The sequence below is a fragment of the Balaenoptera ricei genome, chromosome 10 (genome assembly GCF_028023285.1).
Source record: "Balaenoptera ricei isolate mBalRic1 chromosome 10, mBalRic1.hap2, whole genome shotgun sequence".
NCBI lineage: Eukaryota > Metazoa > Chordata > Mammalia > Artiodactyla > Balaenopteridae > Balaenoptera > Balaenoptera ricei.
This window is the reverse complement of record NC_082648.1, coordinates 9,477,425-9,504,034: the sequence shown is the minus strand read 5'-3', so window position 1 is coordinate 9,504,034 and position 26,610 is coordinate 9,477,425. Positions and strand designations below refer to the sequence as shown.

The 26,610-nt window shown below is 43.2% G+C and overlaps 1 protein-coding gene across 6 annotated transcripts in view; it reads right to left on the bottom strand.

The window, feature by feature from the left end:
• Positions 1-20,768: 20,768 nt before the first annotated feature.
• Positions 20,769-26,610, bottom strand: part of ETV6 (ETS variant transcription factor 6) — a 280,275-nt gene continuing 274,433 nt past the window's right edge. For 5 of the 6 annotated variants that reach the window (XM_059935312.1, XM_059935311.1, XM_059935315.1 and 2 more), the window contains 2 exons: positions 26,495-26,595; positions 20,769-22,641 (listed from right to left, as the gene is read on the bottom strand). In XM_059935312.1, the coding sequence (XP_059791295.1) occupies positions 22,536-22,641; positions 26,495-26,595 (207 nt within the window). In that variant the 3' untranslated portion in view covers positions 20,769-22,535. The remainder of the gene's footprint in view (positions 22,642-26,494; positions 26,596-26,610) is intronic. The other variant, XM_059935316.1, reaches the window with a different exon arrangement.

Sequence of the window (26,610 nt, the reverse complement as noted above, 5' to 3'; positions counted from 1 at the left end):
TCATTACTCTGAATTCTTTTTTGGGTAGATTGCCTGTTTCCTCTTCATTTATTTGGTCTTACAAGAAGGTAAAAACCAACAGGTTTTTACCTTGCTCCTTCATCTGTGACATATTTTTTTGCTGTCTCATTTTTTTTTTTTTTTGAGTGGGATTGTGTTCCTGTCTTACTGGTTGTTTGGCCTGAGGCTTCCAACACTGGAGTTTGTAGGCTATTGGGTAGAGCTGGGTCTTGGTGCTGAGATGAGGAACTCCGTGAGACCTCACTCCGATGAATATTCCCTGGGATCTGAGGTTCTCTGTTAGTCCAGTGGTTTGGACTCGGAGCTCCCACTGCAGGAGCTTCGGCCTGACCCTGGGCTCATGAACCAGGATCCTGCAAGCTGCCGGTTCACTTTGGGGTTCCTCCCATCTCCTTGGGGGTCATAGTCCTGCACCAGTGGCTGGCAGGCACCCTAGTTGTTGGGAGACGCTAACTCTACGTCTTACCACACCGCCATCTTGACCAATTTCTTATTGTTTATAATAATTTTCAGTGAATTTTTGTGTGTTCTCCAAGAAAACATCGTAGTATCACCAAAGGTTACACTTGTCATTTTTTTCTTCTTGTCTAATTCATTTGAATAATACTTACAGAGTAATGTTAGACAGAAATAGAAATAGCGATAGACAGCCTTGTCTTACTTATGAATTTATCAGAGACCATATATAAACATATATATATATGTATGTAATGTGTTTACACTTGTTCTATATATATGTAATGTGTGTGTGTATATATTCATATGTAATGTCAAGGAAGTATCCATCTATTCCTATTATAAGAGTTTTTGATGGATGCCTTTTTAGAAACCTTATTTTAGAAAATTAAGATAAGTCCCTGAATTTTAGATCTATTGACCAGATGGGAGATATACTAAGCAGTATGGGGGAAAAATTAGTAAGACAAAAAATCTTATCCAGACAGTAGTGTGACTATTAAGTTTATAAGAGGGTCAGAGGAATGTTTTCAGAATGGAGCATGTTGCAGTAAAACATGTTTTATTTACTGGCAAATGGGATGTATTGTTGTATTGCTCCGGTACTCAATCGTCACACTGAATTGCTGCTCATAATTAAAGGTTAAATCCAACATGGTGCATTTTGAAATAACTCCATATTCTTCCACATACCTGCACTGTTCAGATCTTCCTGGAAAGGAATACATTTTGTTTAAAAAAAAAAAAAAGTAACGTTTCCATTCATGTTTGCTTTTTTTGTTAACATCCTTAACTGTAGACACTTTTGTAAAGCCTCCTTTTTGATGTGAAAAATAATAAAACTCCTGATTTGAAATTAGTGAAGGAAAAGAATGTGGAGAATCTAGAGAAAATATTAGTGTTTTTCTTTCTGGGGAAGGTTAAAGTAGATGCAGTAATGCTACCTGAAGACCAAGGCCTCTTTTGATGGTTTTAAGTTTGCAGAATCAATGTGTACTGTCTTTGATCTGGTATTTGGAAAGAGATCGAGCTCATGTTAAAGCCCCTAAGTTGTGCTTTGGCACTTTGGAGGCTGACACAGGTTTTTACATTATTTTCTACTTCCTGGAATGAGCTTTTTTAATGGACTTGATACAAACAGCTGCAGCAAATAATGAATGACTGAACCAAGTTGAGTGACTGTGCCCAGGTAACAAAGATGGGAGAGGAGGACCCAAGAGAGTTAATGTTGATAAGGATCCCACATGCTTTACTGTTGCTTAAGCTCTCCAGGGAGTTCAAAGGATGTTACAGTATGGTCTGATTACCTCTCCCAGCAACTCTGGACCATAGGTAATAAGTAGAAAGGAAGCTCTCATCTTTGGTAGTTAAATGCTGGAATTGGAACAATGAGAGCCCTGTTCCTCTAGCATTCCCCAAACACTGTACAATGGAAACCCCAGTCTTCTCTGGATCCCCTCTCCAGGTGAGGTGACACTGGCCAGGACTCCTCTTGCCCTCCTCTTAGTTGAGTCAGCTTTGGTTTCCCCCTTGTGTTAGAGAAAGTGAATCCCACACTTCTTTTAATCACAATTGACAATACTGGCTTTGTGGATTCAGCTGTCTCTCCAGTGCCTACTCTTGATGAAGGGTGAAAAGTGATAAGCTAGAAACTGGATTCATTGAGCTGGCTTGGCTACAACTCAATGACCCCAGGCAAACAAGTCTTATCAACTTTCACTAGATCAATTCTAATCCCTGAACTGTGTAATTCTTCCCAAGCTACAGTCCTTCCCAGATCTCTAGATGCAAAGAAACATTGAAAAGTAACCTGCAGGTGTCTGGATGGGGGATTTGGGGAGGAATGTATCACTGACAGATGCAGGTTTTGGTGACTGTTAATAGTGGCATCTATTATATAATTTTAAAGTTTCTGAGAGCACTCACGTTGCTTATTTTTGAAAAAGTGAAGTGAGGAAAAGGGGAAGGGATAAGGAAAAATTCCCAGAATTGAGTTTTTGAAAAAGAAAGATGAACTTAGTATTTACCTGCAAATTATAGTTGTCATTATTATAGTTGTATCAGAATAGTGACTCACATCTTGAGATAAGGATTCAGGGCACTGTGGCAGCCCAGATCAGGCTTCTGAATCTATAGCTTCTGCGGGAGAGTAATTCACTCCACAGAAGGAACACAAAGTTCCTCTCAGCACCTCTCAGACCATTCGTCATAAAATTGAGTGTAAAACATAGTTCCTGTGGAAACCTCAGTTTATGCCCACATAATAGGTGGTATTGAATATGAAGGAGAAAGTATGGATGGGAACTGAAGGAATGAGAAACAGAGTAGAGGTTATGGAAATAGCAGAATCACCAAAGTATAATGTAATCTGGAGTCATTTTGTATGTGGGCAAACAATGACACACAAGTTCTTGAGTCAGCAAAAAATTAAATTGTCTAAATATTTAATAAACCAAGGAGCTATAACAGTGATAAAACTTCTATCCAAAAAAATAAAGACAACATTTATTAAAGTCATTCAGCCAACGCAATATTGAAGAAGAAAGTTGGAGGACTGATACTACCTGACTTCAAGACTTACTATAAAGCTACAATAATCATGATAGTGTGTTAGGACTTCCCTGGTGGCGCAGTGGTTAAGAATATGCCTGCCAATGGAGGGAACACGTGTTCGAGCCCTGGTCTGGGAAGATCCCACATGCCGCAGAGCAACTAAGCCCGTGCGCCACAACTACTGAGCCTGTGCTCTAGAGCCCGTGCTCCACAACAAGAGAAGCCACTGCAATGAGAGGTCCACGCACCGCAACGAAGAGTAGCCCCCGCTCACCGCAACTAGAGAAAGCCTGCAGGCAGTAACGAAGACCCACTGCAGCCAAATATAAATAAACAAATAAATTTATTAAAAAAAAAAAAAGGTAGCGTGTTATTGGCAAAAGAACAAACAGGTCAGTGGAACAGAATAGAGAGCCCAGAAATAGACCCACATAATATAGTCAACTGATCTTTACAGAGGAGCAAAGGCAATATAATGGAGCAAAGATAAGCTTTTGAACAAATGGTGCTGAAACAACTGGACATCCACATGCAAAAAGAAAAAAATGCATCTAAACAGACCTTACATGCTTCACAAAAATTAGCTCAAAATGGATCATATACCTAAATGTAAGATGCAAAACTATAAAACTTCTAGAAGATGACACAGGAGAAAATCTAACACAGGATGACCTTGGGTTTGGTGATGACTTTTTAGATACAGTACCAAAAGCACAATCCATGAAAGGAGGAATTGATAAGTTGGACTACTTAAAATTAAATTCCATCCTATGAAAGACACTGTCAACAGAACAAAAAGACAATCCACAGAGTAGGAGAAAACATTTGCAAAAGTTATATCTGATAAAGGACTGTTCTCCAAAATATGCAAATAACTCTTAAAACTCAACAATAAGAAAACAGCTCAATTAAAAAATGAGTCAAATCCAGTGGTTAGGACACCACACAATCCCTGCCGAGGGCCTGGGTTCAATCCCTGGTCGGGGAACTAAGATTCCACAAGCTGCATGGTGCAGCCAAAAAAAAAAAAAAAAAGGATATGCAGATGACAAGCACATGAAAAGATGCTCCACAGCATATGTCATTAGGGAAGTGCAAATTAAAACAATAATGAACTATCACTACACATCCATTACAATAGCCAAAATCCAGACCACTAACAACAGAATGCTGACAAGGATATGGAGCAATAGGAACTCTCATTCATTGCTGAGGAACATGGGCATACAAAATGGTACAGCTACTTTGCACAACAGATTGGCAGTGTCTTACAAAACTAAACATAGTCTTACCATATGATCCAGCAGTCATGCTTCACGATATTTACCCAAATGAATTGAAAACTTATGTCCACACAAAAACTTGCATACAGATGTTTATAGCAGCTTTATTCATAGTTGCCAAAACTTGGAAGCAACCAAGATGTTCTCCAGTAGGTGAATGGATAAACTGTTTCATCCAGACAATGGAATATTATTCAGCACTGAAAATGATTTATCAAGCCATGAAAAGACGTGGTGAAACCTTAAATATTGCCAAGTGAAAAGGCTTTGTACTGTATGATTCCAACTACATAACATTCTGGGAAAGACAAAACTATGGAGACAGTAAAAAGATCAGTGGTTGCCAGGGGTTATAGGGAGGAAGGGATGAATAGACAGAGCACAGAGATTTTTTAAGGCAGTGAAACTATTCTGTTTGATGTTATAATGGTGGCTACATGTCCTGATATATTTGTCCAAAATATCACAGAATTTGCAACACCAAGAGTGAATCATAATGTAAACTAGGGACTTTGGGTGATAATGAAGTATCAGTATTAATTCATCAGTTGTGGCAAATGTACCACTCTTGTGGGGCATGTGGATAATGGGGAGGCTGTGGATGTGTAGAGGCGGGGGGTGTGCGGGAAATCTCTGTATCTTCTGCTCAGTTTTGCTGTGAACCTAAAATGGCTCTTAAAAAATAAAGTATATTAAAACAAAGACAAAAATAGGTTATTCAGGCCTTAAAATAGTAATTTCAGTTTTCTGAAACTTGTATTTACATTTCATATCACCAATATGCCTGACAAATGAATTATTTCTTGATTAAACAAAATTTTGAATTCTAAAAATATTGAAAATTGGATAAGGTTGGGGATTTTGTTAAATATTCTAGTTTTGGGTTTCACTAGGGCTACAGAGAATCCAGTAGAGAATTTTACAAATATGAGTTGGGGAAGAGAGTAAGAATATTCTCCTTGAGTTATTTCCCTATTTGACCTAGGGAATATATGTGTCTAGAAGAAAGAAGCACATTCTCTGATCTTCTACTTCCTAGAAATCCCTCTGTCACAGATTTATATTTTGGCAAAGGTGAGAATGGGCTGGCTACCCTGACAGCTAAACTTTAATTGGTGATTTGCGTGAAGGAGCAAAGCCCTTGCCTGCCTGTTGGAAGATGAAATTACCACAAAGAACTTCATAGGGGCTGCATTTAGATACAGCTCATTATATCTTTTTTATTTTTATTTATTTTAAAATTTTTATTTATTTTATTCATTTATTTTTGGCTGTGTTGGGTCTTTGTTGCTGTACGTGGGCTTTCTCTAGTTGCAGCGAGCGGGGGCTACTCTTTGTTGCGGTGCGCGGGCTTCTCGTTGCGGTGCGCGGGCTTCTCATTTTGGTGGCTTCTCTTGTTGTGGAGCACGGGCTCTAGGCGCGCTGGCTTCAGTAGTTGTGGCTCGCGGGCTCTAGAGCACAGACTCAGTAGTTGTGGCGCACTGGCTTAGCTGCTCCGTGGCATGTGGGATCTTCCAGGACTAGGAATCGAACCCGTGTCCCCTGCATTAGCAGGCGAATTCTTAACCACTGTGCCTCCAGGGAAGTCCCTCTTTTTTATTTTTTATTTTTATTGCCTGGGGAGTGTCTCAGCTGAGGGCTTGGGTGGAATCTGGGCTGAGTCTGTGTGTAGTTGGGGCTAGGAATTTTGCCCCATTGGCAAGGGTAAAGCTTGGCAGAGGCTAGGGGTTACCCCAAAGGAAGACTGGTTGCAAGGAGTCAGACCCCAGGAGCAAGTAGAGAAGCAAGGTGGAGTCTGAAAGGAGATTCCAGTAGGTGACTCATAGTAAAAGCCCTAGGTTAGTTTCAGAGGCAGAGACTGGCCAAACCATGCACAGATGTTTCCTCAAAACTGGATAGATTATTGCCACTTGAGCTGGATTCCATCATAGCATTTATACCTGTTACTCTATCTCTGTTTTTAAAGGGGGATAAAAGGATGTAGTTTATGACAGGGAGAAACAAAGATGGCTGTGGGGTTATAGGTTCTACCAAGCTAGTAGGACTGACTCTAGTCATTACTAAGCCAGTCAGTCTAACGAGTGTCTGGGCAACTTGACTGGACGGGGTACAACCAGGAAAAGGTCAAAATTGTTCAGAATGCATTGTCAACTCTTTGCCTTTTTTTTAGGTACCACACAGGTGAATATTGCCAATGGAAAGCCCAAGGAACTCTTAGATGGATCAAGGAATGACAAAAGTATCTTTAAAAGTGATGTGTTTACATTTGATCTCTTCAATCTTTTGAATATTTATCGTTTCACTAAGAGATGGTCTTGGGTCTAATGAGATCTCTTTACTTTGTTGGGGATGATTTTGTTTTCCCATTTCCTCAAACTGCTGGCTGTTCCCTTCTTCCAACCAGGCAGGACTGCCTTAAAAACAGGACTACAGCAGGAATCCTGTGGTGGTTGGAAGAGCCTGAATCTTTTGAGAGCCCCACTCAGCTTTCCCATCTTGAGGCGCTTCCCCTCTACTCAACCCCCTCCACCCCAGTTCTTGGCTTTGGATGACCAGATCAGCCTTTCTGCCCCAGCTCACTCTCCAGAGCTCCCACAGGGACCGCTTGGTCTTGATCCTTCTTCCCTGAAAATATTTCCCAGCTACAAGAGTAATAAAGCATAGATAACGTGAGTCAATTATGTTTCTGCCTTCCTGGAGCTTAAGAAATTTGTGGTGGGATGGGCAGCAGCAAAGACATGCATAGATAATTACACATCAAGTCAGAATCCAAAAAATCATTATTGGAAACCAGTATATTCACGTAGTTAATCAACCAATCACTATTTATCAGAGCTAATTTTGGGCTAGTTGTGGTTTGGAATCTAGTTTCTGGATGTGTTTAAAAAAAGAAAAAAGATAGTCTTCTTTCTGGCTGATGCACTTTTATGGAGTGCCCAATATAGTGGAAAGAGCTATAAGAAGAGATGGGGCGATAGCTTTCTGTGAGGTGATATACACCTTATCCCGGTAATGGACTCTCATGATGAATGCCTTAGCTATTCCAGATGCTTCCAAGTCACTCTATTATTTCCCCCTCACTACAGAATTGAACATAGAGAGCTAGGCATGGAGGGTTCACAAAGTGTCAGTGTACTTTATTTAGTTATGAAATAGGACAGAGCTCCTCCTTTTGAGTAGAGAAATCTGGTTCTGCTTTTGGATACTACCTGTCCGACTCTGAACTTTGAACTAAGATGTCAAGTGTTAGATGGCTTTGGTGTGGACTTAATGATACTCACTTAGATGGACCAAGGAATGGCAGAGATATCCTTTAAAAGCAATATGTTTACATTTGATTCATTTAATCTAATAAATTTTATTGAGTCATTAAGAGAAGGGATTTAATGAGATCATTTGTTGGATATAAGTAGCTAAGATTTGTAAAAGAGGTTGTTTATAGGTGAGAAAAAGGACTGACCAAAGGCAATTCATACTGTTTGGGAATAAATAAAATTAAGCCCTTAATTAATACTTTACCCTCAAAGTATGGTTCATAATCTGGTTGATTTATTGCTCTTTGTGTAACTTGTTGAGATTTTATATCAGGGGCAATATTTCCCATCATCCCTCTCTGTGCTCCTGAAAAAATCAGCCATCCTAGAACACAGAGCAAAACCTTCACTCTACAAAAAAAAAAAAAAAAAAAAAAGATTGAGTTCCTACTATTTTCCAAGTGCTATAGTAGACATCTACCATTCATTATTTCATTTAGTCATATCACAACAACTAAAGGAACTGGGTATTACCATTATTTTATAGAGAGTTTATACAGCTAGTGAATAGCTTACCCCAACCCCAAAGCCTTTCCCCAGAGGGAAAAGTAGTAGGACCATTCAAGGTGAGATCATCGGCTAAGGGTGGGGAAAGGAGCAGAGTAGGTTCCAAAGGCACAATTTACCTATTTACAAATTTGCATAGGGCCAATTCTCTCCTGCAGTATAAAATCTGAAAGCTGGGTGTCTCCAGGACCATAAGTGCTGCCCATCATAAACTTGTTTGCATCTCAGTCAGGTGTAAATATTTTAGTATTATGAAGAGCAACAGTGAATTGTTTTGCTCTTTTTCAAAGTGTGATGGTTTGGGCTACTTCATAATACCTTCCAGAGCCTATATAAGTGTTATTATTATTATTTGCTGGATTTGGGATTTTTATATCTATCTGATGAGTGAGATTGTTCCATAATTTCCATATTTGTATCATCCTTATATGGTTTTAGTATCAAGGTTATGTTAGTCTTCTGAGTACATCTTGTACTTTGACCTTTTTGACCCTTTAGTTCTATAGTCAGCAAACTAATGCCTATTTTCAGAAGTTCCCATTTTGTTTATCTCCGGTAATACTATTGATATTTGCCTTAAAGTCTACTTTGTCTAATATTAACATAGCCACTTCAGCCTTCCTATGCTTGCTGTTTGCATGGCATATTTTTCTATCCATTTATTTTTAACCTGCCTATGTCCTTATATTTCAAGTGTGTTTCTTATAGACAGCATATACTTGAGTCTTGCCTTTTTAGCCATTCTGACAATCTCTGTCTTTCATTTGGAGTGTTTAGTCCTTTCACATTTAGTGTAGTTATCAGTTTGATTGCCTACATTCTATTCTTTGTTTTCTATTTGTCACATCTGTTCTATTACTCCATCCCTGGTTTCTTTTGGGTTAAATGAATATTTTTAACAATTCCATTTTAATTCATCTATTAGCCTATTAGCATTTTAAAGTGATGGCTTAGACATTACAATATTTATCCCTAACTTTTTTAGAGTCCTAGAGTTACTACTGTATTGCTTCATGTAAAATGTAAGAACCTGGTAACCATATAGGTACATTTATCACCTTCCCTGCTATCATTCTTTCTTTAGTTGTCATATATATTACATTTCTGTATGTTACCCCACACTATGATGCTAAAACTTTTGCTCTAACCTCAATTCATTCAAAGTTTTGCCATTTTGGCCACTAGTCTACCTAACAGTTTCTGGAACAAGAATGAAAACCAAGGCCTAGTTTATAGCCTCAGTGGACTCCTTGTTTCTGAAACTGTCCAGGTGTATTTATAAATTGCTGAGAAGCGTACAGGAAGCCACTTTATTGGAACACCCAATTGCAAACTTTCAGCTAATAAACTAGGTTTGTTCATCCTCTTTTTAAACTTAAATTGCAGTGAGCATCCAAGCCTCTTTCCTCCCACACAAACCAGTTCCTTGTATTTCTTCATGCAAAATCAAATACTTCTGCCATGCACTCTATTATAACACTTTGGCACCAAGCTGTCCATAAAATTAATATTTTTTATGGTTTTTTTTTGCATTTCCTTCTGAAGCAATATCTTATGCTTTTTCTGCTTTCAGAATCTGTTTTTCCTAAGACTAAATTGTCTTCTCAAGTATGGGACTTTTCATATCTGAATGTGTGCTTTCCAGAAAATTTTCCTCTCTTCTTTTGCCTTCATGTTTATGCTGTTGGTTGGTAGCTTTTGAGGACTGTTTTTTTTTGTTTTGTTTTTTTTTTTTAATTCCTTGCCTAGGTGTTTTCCTGACTCTTTGTGCCAAAGCCAGTGAACCATACAGAAGCATGCCAGCTATGCCACTGGGTAGCTATGTGACTTCAGGTCAGTCATTAATTCCTTTGAGCTCCAATTTACGTAAAATTATGCAAGATTCCTTCTAGTTCTAATATTCTATTGATATGTCCCTATGACTCAAACTGTACTTTTAGTGACATATAAACACTAGTGGGAGGGGGGTTTGGAACTGCTATAGCAATATTATCAGTTGTTCACACACACATGCCACACACACATAAGCACATGCAAGTACATATAAACACACATACAACCCTCCTCTCTTATTATCCTCTGACACTTACGGTTTTGAGCATCCTTACCTTTAGAAGCTGCTTCTGTATATCTCCTGATTCTCACCCCATATCCAGCTACCTGCTCCTTGCTCTTCAAATGCCCTCAGTGCTTACATTCTTGAATTGGGCTTTTACCCCTTTCAGCTACCCGGGTGATGCACCAGCTCTGATCCTGGCCTTGTACTCCACCTCTGCCTATTGAGTTCACCAGGGTTTTCCTCCTTAATCCCTTCACCACACCCTCTCCTTCCTGAGAAAAGGCCATGGAAAAAGTTGGGGAAGTTTGTGAAGTCAAGATAGTGAAAAAGAGAGCTGAGGCTGGCCCAAGGTGAAATGACGACTTAGAGGAAGTTTATTTTCAGTATTCTTCCATAAGTCCTTCAGATCCATTTCCTTTCTTTGGTACCCCACATCCAGTGTTCTCATACTATTCCTTGCTGCCTCAAGAGACACCAGAGGCACGTTCACTGAGTTCTCAGGACTCCAAATTCTACGTCACGGCCACGTCCAACTCTTCCCTCCAGCTAGACTTACTTGTCCTGTGTTCACTCCTTAAGAGTTCTCTAATAGCCAAATCAAGAGGGATCTGTGTCAAAGGCTGACAGTGGTTTGAAGAGTTTCCTTTCCTGGATAACATAGAACATGAAAAAACAAATCGGAAGATCTTGGTTTGAAACCAAGCTCTCCTGCTTCAATCTACGTGAACTTCACCAAGTAACCCACCATCTCTTGAGCTTGTTTCCTTTTCCTTAAAGTGAGAGAGAAAATCTTTTTCATGGGTTTGTAATAAGGATTTATAGATATAGCACATGCAAACAGTCCTTGTAAGTTCTAGGGTAAGTATAAAGATTTTTACTTGGGAATCAAAAATGCTTCTCAGCCTCACTATATACATTGTTAATGGGGAAAGAGGTCAGTTCATTTGGAAAAAGATAGATCTAGAACAGCCTCCATACTGAAGTTGTTTCTTATAAATTTTTTTCCCTTGACTAATGAGTGGAAAAAAGAATAAAATATGAAGAGAAAAGGTAGGTATGATTTGATGAGTGGAAGATAAGACTTTTGGACAGAAGACTGCATATCTATCTACCTATCCATCCACTTTCTGGAGAAAGGACCCACCCAGTTGAATAATTGTATCATTTATTGAACACCTACAATGTACCAGGCACTTTTTACATGCATTTTCTCTACATTTCAAAGAAACCCTTCAGAACTGTAGAAAAGGAAATAGCTACTCAAAGAAAATGAGTAATTTTTACAGGGTCACATTGCTGCAGGGGGTAGAGCCGGGTTCCAAACTCAGCTCTGTCTGATACCAAAGCCTGTGCTCTTTTCAGGAGACCACCCTGATCTTACTTTTTTGAAGAAGCTTACTGATCCATCTCAGAAGCTACATACCACCCGAGGAACCTGGAGCTCCTTCAAAAAATGTTCCAAAAACAAAGAGCAGGCATTTTTCAAAATAATTTGAAGTTGACTGGCCTGAGGCTGTTGGGCTGGAACTGTTAGAACTATGCCCGAGCAGTCTCCCAAGAACAGGGTTCCTCTGTGGAGCACCCAGTAGGGGGTGTGCTTTGGCAAGTCCGAGCCCATCCAAAGGTTGGCACCCAAAATTATAAAGGGAGGCACACTCAAGGAGCTGCTACATCATGATACCGTATCATTATTTTACATTGGTGTAATTCCTGCTTGACTGCTGGTTAAGCCACCTTACGTGTCTGAAATGGAAGAAGCCTTTGTAGGTAAGCATAGAACTGAACTGGGTATTCTTTTTTTTTCCCCCTTTTAAAAAAAAAATTTATTTGTTTTCTTTTCCATTATGGTTTATTACAGGGTATTGAATATACTTCCCTGTGCTATACAGTAAGACCTTGTTGTTTATCCATTCTCTATATAATAGTTTGCACCTGCTAATCCCAAACTCCCAATCCATCCCTCCCCTGCCCCCTCCCCCTTGGCAACCACAAGTTGTTCTCTGTGTCTGTGAGTCTGTTTCTGTTTCATAGATAAGTTCATTTGTGTCATATTTTAGATTCCACATATAAGTGATATCATATGGTATCTGTCTTTCTTTTTCTGACTTACTTCGTTTAGTATGATAATCTCTAGGTCCATCCATGTTGCTGCAAATGGCATTGTTTCATTCTTTTTTATGGCTGAGTAGTAGTCCATTGTATGTATATGTGTGTATATACACACACACACGTGCACACACACACCACATCTTCTTTATCCATTCATCTATCGATGGACATTTAGGTTGTTTCATTGAATTGGGTATTCTTCATGGCCAACTTCTCAGCCAAGTGGCAGGACAAGGTGCAGGAGTCCCTAAAGTTGCACCTCTTCCTACATTCATGTTGAATGAGTCAGTCCACACCCTTCATGGGAAGGGACTCAGTGGTCCTCAAGGGTGGCTTTCCCTTGCACGTGGCCAGGTGCCATGTCATCATGGGCACTGGGGCAATATTTGAAGATGACCATGGTGTTGAACGCTGGCAGCAGAAGGAGAGAATGAAGCATCCCCCAACAAGGGAGCTATATTTGAGTGTCTGAAACCCTGATTACACCTAAGTAGGCTAAACCAAAATCCAAATTTCCCTTTGAATAGAAAATCTTTCTATCTGGGGGGATGGACTTGGGGAAAGCCATCACTGGAGTTTTCCATCTTCTCCTGGGTTTTTCTCAGGCAGGGAACTGGATTGGGGGCTATTAGAGAAAGGAAAGGAAAGAGCTCCAAACTGAATTGCCCAAAGCGGATTTCAAATTCCTAGGAGAGTTTGTATTCATCTGCTGATTTGACTAACCTGCTCCAAGCGGATGCAAATGGTCTCTGCAGGATTTTACTAGGAGGAAGAGGCTGGGGGAGCAGAGGAGCTTGCAGATTCCTAATCCTGGGGGAGGCTTCTCCTTTAGGAGGCTGGCAGAGGAAGGATGTCTGACTTCCCAGGTTGTGTTGCAAGGTAATCTACCTCATTTTGGTGAAGGTCTTGACTTAGGGCCATGTGTGTCTCGAAAGGGGGACATGGTAATTCAGTTGACTAGAAACTAAAGGTCTAACATCCCTCAGTGGTCGTCATTGGGTGATTTTCCCACTTGGAATTCTATAGAATCAGAATTACAGACATTTAGTGCTGGTAGGGCAGTGTGGACATGGGTTGAGGGGAGGGTTTGGCAGGCAGGAAAGAGAGAAGGGAACTAACATGGACGTGCCAGGATCGTTACACATTTTCTTCATTGAATCATTGCAGTGGTGCATTGAGGAAAATAACTCGCCAGGAAACAAAGGCTCAGACCTTCAGTGAATTGCTTGAGACAGTGGTTAGATGGGTTTAGAATCCAGTACAGCTTTTGTTCCTCCTATTTTTCCACACGTCTCTGGAAAGAGGAAATTCTCACCTGGTCACGTGCATGTTTCCCCTTTCTAACAGAAAAGCAGGAGTCCAGCCGTGAGCAAGATAGTCCGGGTGTCTCACAGCTGGATCTCCGGAACACCCAGACTTCTAGGGCTTTGTGATGTAGCTTTCCCCGTGTTCGGGGCTCTCCTCAAAAGTACTGTTCTAATTTCCCAGTCCCCAGACTGAACCCACATAGCACTGTTTTGTGCACATGTGGGCTGAGTAGAGACTTCCTTAACAAGAAGGAGAAAACAAAATCAAGGAACCTCACAACGTAATTTAAGATAGAACAAAACCTACACATATCCTAAAGCTATTGAACTGGAACAAAACCAGATCAAAATACCCTCTGTAAACCTGAACTGAGGCAGTATTTCCCTTGAGTCGAGTCCAACGCCACAAATAAATTTCACAGAGTGCTCAGGGGCTCTGTGAGGCTGAGAACATGGTCCACAGAGGATGCTGGGCTGGGGACCCTGGTTCAGACAACCCCGGGGCGTGAGGGGCTCGGACAGCCCGTCACCTGGCTGGGCTCGGACCCCTCATCTGTATAAGCGACGGGGTTGTACTTGTTCCACGGTCTCCAAACTCAAATGAAACAAGAGCGGTGGAAACCTTTTCAGAAGGTGTCTTTTTGGGGAATCCCCATGTGTAGAACTGATGAAAGCAGAGGCGCTCGGGGTGGGCTGCTGTTGGTGGCTCAGTAGATCCAGAGCGAAGTACAAAAATAATAACAGGTAATATTTAATGTGCCACGTATGGTACTTTTCTAAGCCCTTCCTGTGGTAACTCACCTACTCCTCACAGCCATCCTTCTGAAGTGGGTGCTGCTGTGATCTTCACCCCCATCTCACATGTGAGGACACAGAGGCGCAGCAAGGTTAAGCCAGTTGCCCGAGGTCAGACAGCAAGTGAGAGGAGGCGTGGGATTAAAGGCAGGTGTTCTGACTGCACTTGTTTCAACACTCTGCTCTGTAGCTGTCTGCAGCCAGCTGTGCTGGGGACAGTCTATGTAAGGGATACAAAATAAGAACGGACTCAATCAGAAACTTGGTACCAGTGAACCCAGGTCTCTATCTAGAATTCCTGATGTGACTGGCAAGATGAAGTTTGGGCATTGACGCCCAAGTAGACAGGATCCTCAGGTGGACAAAACCAACATCCTTGCTGGTAATGCCCTATCTCTGATGCTGTTTTGCTCCTGGCACGGCTGGTCACTCCTTGATGATTTTGCAGGCTGTTCCTGCAGCCCTGAGGCCCACTGTCTAGAAATATCTCTTTGCCTATAATTGCAATAGGCTCAAGTTCTGAGACCAAAGATTCAGCGCGTAATGCTGTTTACCAGGAATGAGGAATTAATTTTATTAACTCATTTTAAAGCCCTTTAATATGCCTCCCAAGAGGCTGCCTATTTCAGAGATTTGCAAAAGGAAAGCGAAGAGGGAATATGAATTACAGAACAGTGAAAAGTGTTTTGCCAACATGACAGACAGAAATAATTTTAAAACACGTTTGGAAGATGGTTTCATTTCAGTAGACATGTAATATATCTCTGTCTTTTATGTGTGAGTGACTAACACTACCTGGTTATGAATGGAAAGATAACTGTCTTTTAAGGTACCTTTAGATAAAGTAAAAATGTCGATATGTTCAATGCATGCAGTGAATTTGTTTTGTATGCAAGAGTCGTGTTTTCTCCCAGTCTGTAGCTTGTCTTTTCATTTTCTTTTTACTTAACGGTGATTTTTTTAAAAAATTAATTTAATTTTTGGCTGCGTTGGGTCTTCGTTGCTGCGTGCAGGCTTTCTCTAGTTGCAGCGAGTGGGGGCTGCTCTTCGTTGCGGTGGGCGGGCTTCTCATTGCGGTGGCTTCTCTTGTTGTGGAGCACCGGGCTCTAGGCGTGTGGGCTCAGTAGTTGTGGCTCGCGTGCTCTAGAGCGCAGGCTCAGTAGTTGTGGTGCACGGGCTTAGTTACTCCGCGGCATGTGGGATCTTCCCAGTCCAGGGCTCGAACCCATGTCCCCTGCATTGGCAGGTGGATTCTTCACCACTGCACCACCAGGGAAGTCCCTTAATGGTGACCTTTGAAGAGCAAGTTTTAATTTTGATAAAGTCCAATTTGTCAACAATTTTTTTCTTTTTTGAATTGTGTTTTTGGGGTCATACCTAAGAAATCTTTGTCTAACTCAAGTGAACTCTTTGACTCTACTCCCTCATTCAAAACACTTATTCAGATACACATGTACCAGACACCATGCGAGGGGCTGGTCATATAAAAGCACATAAAACACTCTCTTCCCCTCTGAGAGCTCCAGTAGGAATGGGGGCGGTGAGCAATCCATGGCAGACAGGCATCTAGTTGGATTTACAGAGTGCTTGCCGTCGGGACACCGAGGAGGGAGTGTGTAGTGCTCCCAGGCCGTGGAAGGAGGCAAAGGCCAACTCAGGTGGTCTGACATGGGATCTCATGACCAAAACTGGTTGAGGGGACAGGCACAGGGACCCTCAGAAGACTCCAGAAGAGTGTTGCTAAGAGGGTTTGGGGAGAGAGAGAGAGAGTAGTCTTCTACTGCCTTCAAAGAGATTTGGCAGAATTTATGCGGTGGCTTTTACTAGATCTACCTCATCAATCTAGCAGGAATGAGGTCCTTATAAAAAAGGTGAATCTGTAAGTACCGACAGTGAGGACACTGCCCCAAGATTGTCTGCTTTTAAGGTCAATGTCTTGGGCAGTTTGAATAGAGCATCTTTTGGAACAAGAATGGCATCGTCAGCTTTCTGTCTGCTCACACTACTCAAGATTGGTCTTTCCAGAGGCTAAAAGAGGCAGTGATGCCAGGAATTCTTCCCTCCCATAATGATGGTGACCATGAAGCATCTGGTTATGTGCACCTGTGTGTTAAGGTCCAGTATGTGAATAGTTCTTCCTTCACTCAGCAGAGACTTTTGCTCATGGTGTTTCCTGGTGTTGCTGCCCTAAAAGGAGAACAAGCAGACTTTCTTGCAGAGCAGGATTGGCCCTGGGGACGATTCTAGGGGAGGAATTGGCAAAGGAATACACCAAAGAGAGAGGCTAGCTCAGTGTCGCCTTAGGTTCAGAATCTCAGGGCTGACAGGAGATGACTGGTCTCTTGCTACTCAAAGTGTGGTCTGAGGACCAGCATGAGCATCCCTGGGGAGCTTTTGGGGAAAATGCCGAACCTCAAGCCTCGCCCAGAGAGAAGAAGAGAAGATCTTCTGCCCCTGTTTCCTAAGGTAGTGACCTTACTGGCAAAATCTGCTTTTTACCCAGAACCCCCAGGTGATTCGAAGCACTTTCAGATTTGAGAAGCGCCGGTCTGGTCTGGTGGTTCTGAAGTCTCTTGCAAAAACCCTGGCTAAGTGGTCACCTGGGCTCTGCTTAATAATTCCAGGGACAGCCAACCAAGGGCAGTGAGAATGATCCTTTTCTTTTTCGATTAGGCTAGTTAGGCAGATAAGTGGATAGAAGGGAATGAATTGCCGTGCTCTGATTTACAAGGGGAGGTCAGCTGTTAGAGTTACCTTTAAAATAGCTCATCTTTATAGCAAACAGATGGCTTAAAAGGTTTGGCGGAAGCAAGAAGAGGACTTTGTTATGTGATTCTGTCCATTTAGCCTCCTTCCACGGTATGTCTAGTATTAGGGGAAATGCAGCATATTATGAGTAACATTAATGCAAATTAGTTGTCATCGATTATTTTGTGTATTTACTTTAAATCACCACACACTCTTTTTCATACTATGATGAACAAATCGATGCTAGCCGTGGCTCCCAGACTTTAGCATGCATCAGAATCACCCAGAGAGCTTGGCAGACGAGATTACTAAGCCCCACTCCCAAAGTTTTTGATTCAGTTGATGGGGCGGGAACTTTTATTTGCATTTCTAGCAGTTCCCAGGGGATACTGATGCTGGTTATAGAAATAGTAGCTTCAGATGCATTATTAGCACCTTAGGAAATACCTAGACCCCTATTACTTGATACTGTGCTCTGACGATAACAGACTATGGGGCCAAGTTTCAGTAAGTCAAGGTCATGGGCGACAGAATACCTGGGACAATTTAAATATAGAAATAATCTCACAACCCTTTCGGAGACCATTGATTCCAAACTTCTGCTTCCCAAACCTATATCGGAGTTGCTTACAAGCAAAATAAATTGCTTCCTTTTCCATTCTTCTCTTAGTTTCTACCCACCACTGATGGCAGGTAGATCGTTCTGGTCGACTGCAGGATGTTGGATGTTGGGATCATAAGTGCCTACTGGTGGGCAGGTGACCCCACTGGCTAGCGTGGCTGAGACATTCTGAGTGCGGGGCAGGCTCTGAGCTGTGTGATGGACGACCTTCCAGGTCACCGTAGCCCTGGGTGTAGTCACATTCATGCCCTCATCACCTATACGCGCACACCCATGATTTCAGCACAGTTGAGGAGGAGTTCTACTGTGGGAAGACCTAGGGTTCTTTAACTCTTGGAGTCAGGTGAGTCTGCAGCAAACTGATAACCTTCGGCCCAGCGCAGGACCCAAGCCGTCTCTGACTGAGGTTCCTGCTGGCAAATTTCTCCACTTGCGGCAGCTGCTCAGACTTGAACTGTTTGCTCTGACCTTTCTGGTGCCACTTGTCTAAAGATTGCCTGCAAACTGCTCTGTGACAGAGGCTTCCTGCCAGTGAAGAACCATGACTGCACTTTACACCGTAATTGAGTGGAGACAGGATTTACCTCATTGGACCACCTTGCCTGTCTGACTCCATTTCATATTATTAAAAACAGAGACTTGGATTTTTTTTTATAAAAAATTTATTGAGATGATGCAATTATAGGCTTTTCTTTAAAAATTATTTGCAATTCACTGGCCCTGAGAAAAGGCTTTTTTTTTTTGTTTTTCTTTTTTGTTACATTCATTTGATTCAGTCCCTTATAAACCCCACACCTCATAAACAACAAGAGATTAGAAATTAAAAAAAAAAATTCTAGATTCGTCCTGGTTTGCAGGTGGTTGCAGTCACAAAGAGAAATCTTCAAGAATGTTCACTTGGCATGTGTGAAAGATTCAGGGAGCTTGTCGTTGTTTAGTGTTGATGCAGATGGGGCCCTAAGAGTATCAGGTTAGTCTTCTGTGGTTTTTAGGCAGGCAGGGACCATTGTCACCCCCCTGGCTCCTTGGATCACTCCCTTCATTACTGCTCAGAAGAGGAACAGGCTGAGTGGGTGAAAACTAACTAGCACCGAATGCTTGGGCAAAGAAACTTGCCTTTTGTTCTTTGTGTATTTCCCCCAATTTTTATCTTCAGCTTCCTGGGTGGGAATGGGTCAGATGGGGGTATGGCCCGGCTGGATCCCAATCCTAATTCTGTCCCTGGCATGCTGTCTGCTCCTAGGACAAGTCACAGGACCTCTGTGATACTCACATTTCCCTTCTTCAAAAGGGGAGCTAATGTTTCAGACATGTATTCAGAGCTGGATCCTAGGCAGTGAATGGCGGAGGAGGTGTGGTTACTTAGGCATTTAGGTACATCCTGTCAAAGCCATTTAAGTTTCCGCTAAATCTACATTCGCACTTGGACAAGGTTTTAGTGTAAGAAGATGATGGAGCCGGGGGGGGGGGGGGGCGGGGGGTGGGGTGGGTTCCAAACATACTGCTGAAAAGAGAAAAAATCCATCAGTTGTCACTCCTCTTTTCCAGTGGGGATACCCCCGCCCCCCCCCCCCAACCAAAGGATTTGGAACATCGGTGATGCTACCTTAGGCAAGACAAAGCTGCCTCGGGACAGAAAGATCTTAGAGATAACGTTACTTCCACGTAGCCCGTCCAGCCAATTGCCACTGCTTTCTTCTGAAGGAGAGGAAGCACCCTGGTTACCTCAAGGTGCAGGGAAGAGTAGATGCTAGAGAATTTCAAGGTACACGCGAGTCTGTCTGCCTCGGACCCAGCTGGAGGCAAGTCCGCTCCCCTGTAGCATTCTTCTGCGGTTTCCCATTTTGCAAGCCAAGACCTCCCACGACGGCAGCAGGGAAAGGCCAACTATTCAGATCATGGACGTACTTTTAGTTTGGTCCCAGGTGAAATTTTCGTCACCCCTAGTGCTTAGTGTTGAAGTGAGAAATTTCATGCTAGATAGATTCTGCAGGTAGGAGATATGCTCTCGGAGGGCAAGGATTGTGCCCGATTCTTGGGAATCTCTCGGGGTGTCTAGCAGGTGCTCCATCAAAGTTGCCTAAATTGAACCTGAAATCTTTCGGGTCTGCAGTGTGTAAATGCTGTATCCCTGGTATCAGCGTCGCTCAGGTATGCTCTCAAAGAACCAATGAGAAGAACCTTTGCCATTAAGGGAGTGAACAGAAAACCAGTAACAGTAATATCTGGATGGACCGTAGAGACTACATTGGAATTGACACCTTCTGTTTCTTCAAGTGGCTGAAGGTGTCAGCCTAAGTCTTACAGACTCTTACAGGATATTGCTTTAAATACAGAAATCCGGGGGGCAAAGGGGAATTTCCCCTCCCTGATTCAACTGTAAGATTCTTTGGACAATAAGAGCCGGAGTCCTTAAACCTGGGTGAACGGAATGAGATGCTCTAATCTTTCTTAGGGAAGAGCGACATCGTGCCCGGGTCTCTGGTTTTACGTCACACACAGAGAGCCTCAGTGAAGATCCACCCTTTCTCTCCAGCCCTGCAACTCAGTGGCTTCACAACACACCAGGTATTTGGCTTAATCTCTCCATTTGAGAGCCCACATCAGTCATCTCAGAGGCTGGAAGATTATCACTGTGTGCTATAGAACGCTCTTGAAAGACATCTGTAGCATGCTGGGATCCAGCTGGATTTCATCCCCGTTCGAGCAGACTGAACCCAAACCCTTCATCAGGGGACACACAGAAGGTCCCTGACCTCACCGCAAACCCGACCTTCCGGAAGGTAGAGTGGGGGGCGTGTGTGAGGGTGGGAGGAGGCCGGCCACCCCTGCGCATCTATCTGTGGTCGGATGAGAGGCAGGAGCGTTTCCAGTGTCCTTGAGCGATAGTCAGCCTATTTGTCCCTCCCTCCCCGCAGGCTGGTGTCCTCGTCAGTGAGGCTGGGGCTGGGGGAGGGGTGGAGAATGCCTGCTGCCCGTGTGACCACAACCCCCCCCCCCCCCCCCCCCCCCCCCGCCTGCCTGCCTCACTCAGAAATGGCCTGAGGACACGCCTGGGCATCTGGTGGCTTCACATGGAAGTTCTGGCGATAGTGCAGACACGTACCCGAGGGACCACGACATGCTCACCCAACTAAGCAGAGGAAGCGGAGAGAAACAAGGACGGGGTGCCCTGCAAGGGGGGCCTAATCTTCGTGAGTAAAAGAAGACTCTACTCCTAATATTGGATTCCGAGCCTGTATTGGAAGAGTTGATTTAGACGGCTATTGAAAAGGAACCCCCCCCCCCCACAAAACTGCAACAGCTTTCTAAAAATATGTTATCATCAAAAGTACTAAGGGGTGGCACCTTCCTCACTTTATAAGATACTATTGACCTTATTTTGAGGTGAAAAAGAGCCACACATGGGTCCATTCGGAAACACAGCTAGGAAAGAAGAGGGGAAAAGTAAGGTATCTGAGGAATTTCCCGTCTGCCCAGGCGTGGCAAACACCAGTAACAACTGAGACTACGCACTCCGGGATCCTCCCTCTCAAATGCCCTGTGTCCTGCGGGGACCAGGAAGCTTTAAAAAAAACAAAAAAAAAGGCTGGGAATTGAAAAAATTTTAGGTGAGGGTATGAAACTGACGGCACGATGGCCTTTGGGATGGAGCAGAGATGACCCTCCACAACCTACTTTGGAATAATTCATACCCCACTGCAGAAGATCTGTCACCTGGACCATCAGGCCTGTGTGGTTTTTTTTCATTTTTTTCCCACTTCGCAGCACTTGCAAACTAATCCCAAGATGCTGGGGCTTCCAAATAACCTGGACAGCCTTCCAGGCTTATCTTACGCTCTGTGGAACCACCAAGGCCCGCGGTTCTTACAGCTGTGTCAGGGGAAGCCTGCCGGACTAGCATTCACCTTTCCGGAAGGCAGCAGCCTCCGTGATGTTTTGGCCTCCCTCCGATAGGTAGCCAAATGCTGGGATGTGGGTTTGATGTCTGTGGTGCCGGCTATAAAGCACCCAGACCACTGATTCCGTTTAGGTGCCAACAATTCCCAAGACTCTCCAAAGAGGCTGAACTCTGCTGAAAGGCACCTGAAGTTCAACAGCAGGCGAGGAGGGAGGACGGGACGGGGCAGGGAAGGAAAGAGAGCCAGAGAGAGAAGAAGAGAGCTCTCCTTTTCACTTTATCTTTTTTAAAAGCATCTTTTTTTTTCTTTTTCTTTTTTTTTTTCCAGCCAAGACCCAACAGCAACAGGAACAAACTTGATCCACGTGGCAGGATCAAGAGGAACCTGAACCCTTTTGCAAGTGTTCTCTCTCCTGACCAGTTGGGCTTCTGCACTTTGTGAGATTTGCAAAAAATATATATATATATAATAGATATATATTTCCATAGGAAAACAACCTCGATGTCTTCCCCTATATGAATGATGAAAAGTCAAACTGCATGGTCTTAAAAAAGAACAAAAACAAAAACACCATGAAACTTAACAATAGGTGGAACGGGGTGGGGGAGGAATTACAGACAGAGATTCCAAACGAGAAGGAACCGTGAACATGAGTCCCAGGCTGGTGCCCTTGGCCAGAATTCCAGCGCCGCTTTTGCTGAGTGGTTTGTCTAAGGTGCTCCGGGGTCCCTCACGCTGGGTGAGAGAAGTGTCACTGCCACGTCCGGGTCTCTTCCCTTCCGCTCCATCACGCCCCAGCCATCCTGGCGGGCAGGGCGCCCTTGGCTACCGGCCCGCCGAGCCCCGGGGGCTGGTTCCTTCAACACTCATCTTCTTGGTATATTTGTTCATCCAGCTCCTGGGACTCAAGATGCTCCAGACGGTCTGTTCGGCCACTCATGATTTCATCCGGGGTTTTCATAAACCTTTGGAAGAGGAAATGGTGGCGTGAAGAGGTTACAATTTCCTAAAGTTGTCTTCACCTTGAACTCTAAAAAGAGACTTCCCATCGCCTTCACATAGCTGGAGAGCTACTGAACCTGGTCATAATGCTAACTTAGCACAATATAGAAAAAGTTACCCCTTCCTCTGACTGCCTGAAAGTTAGCAAAATAATGATAAACAGAAGTCTAGGATGACTGTGAAGAAGATGTAGCTGGGTGATGCATTCCTGCATGACCGTGCGAGGGGGCCCTGGGACAGCGCACGTACCTGCATTTCTGATTCTCAGAGGGTTAGATTTTACAAAGACCCGTGAGCGCTGTATATCCATTTCCATCCCAGACTGTGAGCCCAAGGAATGGTATTCGAAACTTGAATCTAATGTGAAGGATACAATGAAATGCTAGATGGAAAATTTGGGGAATAGGGCAAGATAGTGGAGCTTCTGGAAGTTAAAGGCCAAAAGAAAGAATCTTTTTCAATGTTAGCACTGCTCCACCCCAAATGCTAGCCATTCATCCCCTTTATTCTGTCTTCCTTTGCAGCTAGGTGCATACAGCAAGCCTCATCTTCTTCGTCGCTGGGTTCATTTGGAAATTACATCAGTGCCATGTTGTGACCATGATTTACATGGTTCAGGAAGGGTGCCTGCCTGCAAACGTTCTGTCCTTATGGTGGGAGGGCCTTTTCCACAGCCTACACACCGTTCCCTCCCTCTGCTCGCTACCACATGACCTGTCTTTAAAACATACATTTTCTCTCATCACTTCATGTTCAAAAGCCTATGATGAGGGACTTCGCTGGCGGTCCAGTGGTTAAGACTCCGCACTTCCAATGCAGGGGGTATGGGTTTGATCCCTGGTTGGGGAACTAAGATCCCACATGCCTTGTGGCATGGCCAAAAAAAAATCCTGTGACGACCACTTATCAAGTCAAGGATCCACTCTTTGGTCTGCCCCTCGGGCCCCTCTGTCATCTCAACCCGGAAACTCTTGTTTTCCACTGTTTACTAGCATGAACCCTTCACTCCCGTCTCGCCACTTCCTTTTATATAAATCACAGCTCATGCCATCCTCCAAACCTTTAGCTTTGCCCTTATTTGGAACCCTCTTGACTCCTTCCACTATCTGAGCCCTACTTACTGTCTGAGCTCTGTCTCATCATCCATACCGAAATCTCCAAGAGTCCCTCCAGTTTAACACTTCACTTGATTACACACTGGGTTGTATACCGAGAAGCCTTCATTTTGGGGCGAGTTTGGCTTCCGACATTCATTTCCTCAAAAATGACTAACCTCTCCTCACAAATAGCACTCTTCTTTCCTTTTATCTTGTTGCAATCACTGTTGGAAGCCTGTGAACCTTCCCCCTACGACTACTTTTCTTTTCTGCCCATTATTGCTGATTTTTTTCAAGCAGTCTGTTCCGTAGCATCTGCAGCCTGTCTTCCACTTTTATCCTGGAGCTAACACTTCTCCCTCAACATCTGAAGTCACTAATAATCCCCTCCAGGCCGAGTCCACAGATGTGCTATATTTGGCCCTCCAAACTACCCCTATCCTCTTTTGACGGCTTTTCCATATTAAGTTTCTGATATTCCACACCAGGCTTGCCCAGAAACATTTATCAAAAGCCTCCATAAGGTATAAAACAGAACTATGTATATAAAATATAACCCTCTACCTTCTAGGAGCTTATGACCTACTTGTTGGGGAGAAGGACTTCATATATACAACTATTAAAAGTGTAAATCACGATGTGGTTTAGGGCCAAGGAAACCCAACAGATGATGGAAGAAGGTATCTGTGCGTGTCTGAGCAGTTGAAGAAGGTCTCATAAAGGGTAGTAGACTTGAGGTAGACCTGGGGGGTATTATATATGTTAAAAAAGCAAAAGTTAAAGTGATACACATTTCTGGCATAGGGAACCCTATTAGTGTTGGAGGGCAGCTGGCAGTGTGTATTATGAATTTGGGAGGCAGGAGAATGGACCAGAGGCAGAGATTGCTGAATTAATCTAGGTGTCAGTCATGAAGTCTAGATAGACATCAGCCTCCGCTGCCAGGGAAGCCATAATAATGCTTCTGCCTTGCTTTCATCTTCCAGGTCTCGTGAGAGTACTTGCCATTGGTAGATTCCAACCTGGAGCCTGCTGGTAAGAAATCTTGGGAAATGTGGTTCCCAGGCTTCTAGCCCCTGCAACATAAGACTGGAGTGGGAATGGTGCTGAAGGGCCAATGGACTGTCCAGCACAGTGATGACTCAGAGGTAAGAAGAGTCAAAGATAACGCTAGTGTCAAGTTTGGTTCCTTAAACAACGGTGATACCACTGCTGATGTAACATGAAATCTGGGGGTGGGTAGATTTCCAGTGTGGGAAGAAGGCCTGTCTTGAACATTTCACGTCTGAGATACTAATGTGATATTTCAGTGGACATGTCCTGTAAGAAGCTCTTGGAAATTAAGATTTGGAATTTCAGGGAGATTTTAGAGCTGCATGTAGAGATTTCAGAGCCCATTCACGGAGGGGATAACTGAAGCTGTGTAACGGGATCCATCCATCCAGGGAAAAAGTATAGAGTGGGAAGAACAGAAGCCAAGGACTAAGTTTAGGGTGAAGGATGAAAAGAAGGCATCAGCAGAGCCGGAGAAAGGAGGTTCTTTTTCCACTTTGTTCTACTCTGTTTCCAGCTCTTGAAAAGCCTTCTCTGTTTCTTTTGAAGATCGCAATTCTTTTTTTTACTGCTCCTACGTTACCACACCTTCCCAATGCTAAGGCCCAGGTTCTCTGCTCTTTCCAATAAGTACTTATCCCAGTGAGCTCGTCTGCTCATACACAGTGTCATTTTGTCATTTTCTACCCAAATCCACATCTCTAGCCCCATCTGTAACTCTCCTCTGTCCCACCTGCCAAAACACAGAACCTGAGGTCGTGTTTGTCAATCCCACCTTCTCCCAAGCTTCACTTGGTCTCACCACGTCAATTACCACCAGTGTCAGAGGGCTATGTCTACCTCTCCTGATTGGTCCTTTAGATCCCTTCTTTTTCCTCTTCTAATTGTTTCTCCTCTCTTGCCTAGGAATCACAATCTATGTGGTAGGTTAAATGGTTGGAACTCATTAGCTGGGAGGAATTCTGGAAAGAGGAATGTCTACTGCAGCAGCTTTCAGACTTTTACAATGCATTGTCATAAATATATTTTACATCATCACACACACACACACACACACACACACACACACACACACACACACACACACACACACACACACACATACACACATACACATACACACCCCACCCCCGAATCACAGTTTTCATGAATCAACAGTCACTCTTAATTCATGTCATACAGTCTGATATTTTCAACTCTATCCTTTCCTATTCAATTCTGTTCTATTTCACTAAAAAAAATTAGACTCATTAAATCTATTTCATGATTCACTAACAGGCCAGGACAAACACTGGTCCAGGCTTGGCAACCTGGAGGTCTAGGTTTGTTTAGTTCCTTTGCCATTGGTTCCTCTGATTGCTCCCTTTAACTACCATAGATATAAATGCCAGATAATACTGTTTGATCATTGCATTATTTGAAAGGTGAGTCAGATTGTGTTTATTTAGTTTTGGCTTTAGGTTAGACATAAGTGGAAAAAAAAATTTTTTTTTCCCCTTAAATTCTAACAAACCACCACCTGGTATCGAATGTGTAGCATGTGTAGCACGTGACGGCTTTGAGGATCAGACAGGCAGGTAGAGATCTTAACAGCCTCCCTCCTCCCTCTTATTTGAAGAAAACAGTATCCTCCCAGAAGAAGGAAAGGAGAAAAAGGAAGTGCTACCTGAACAAAAGCCTTTGTCCTGGCTCCTTCCTGATAATGTTTAGTTTGTAGTAGTGGCGCAGGGCTCTGGACATTTTCTCATAGGTCATGTTTGTTCTGTTCTGTTTGTTCAAAGG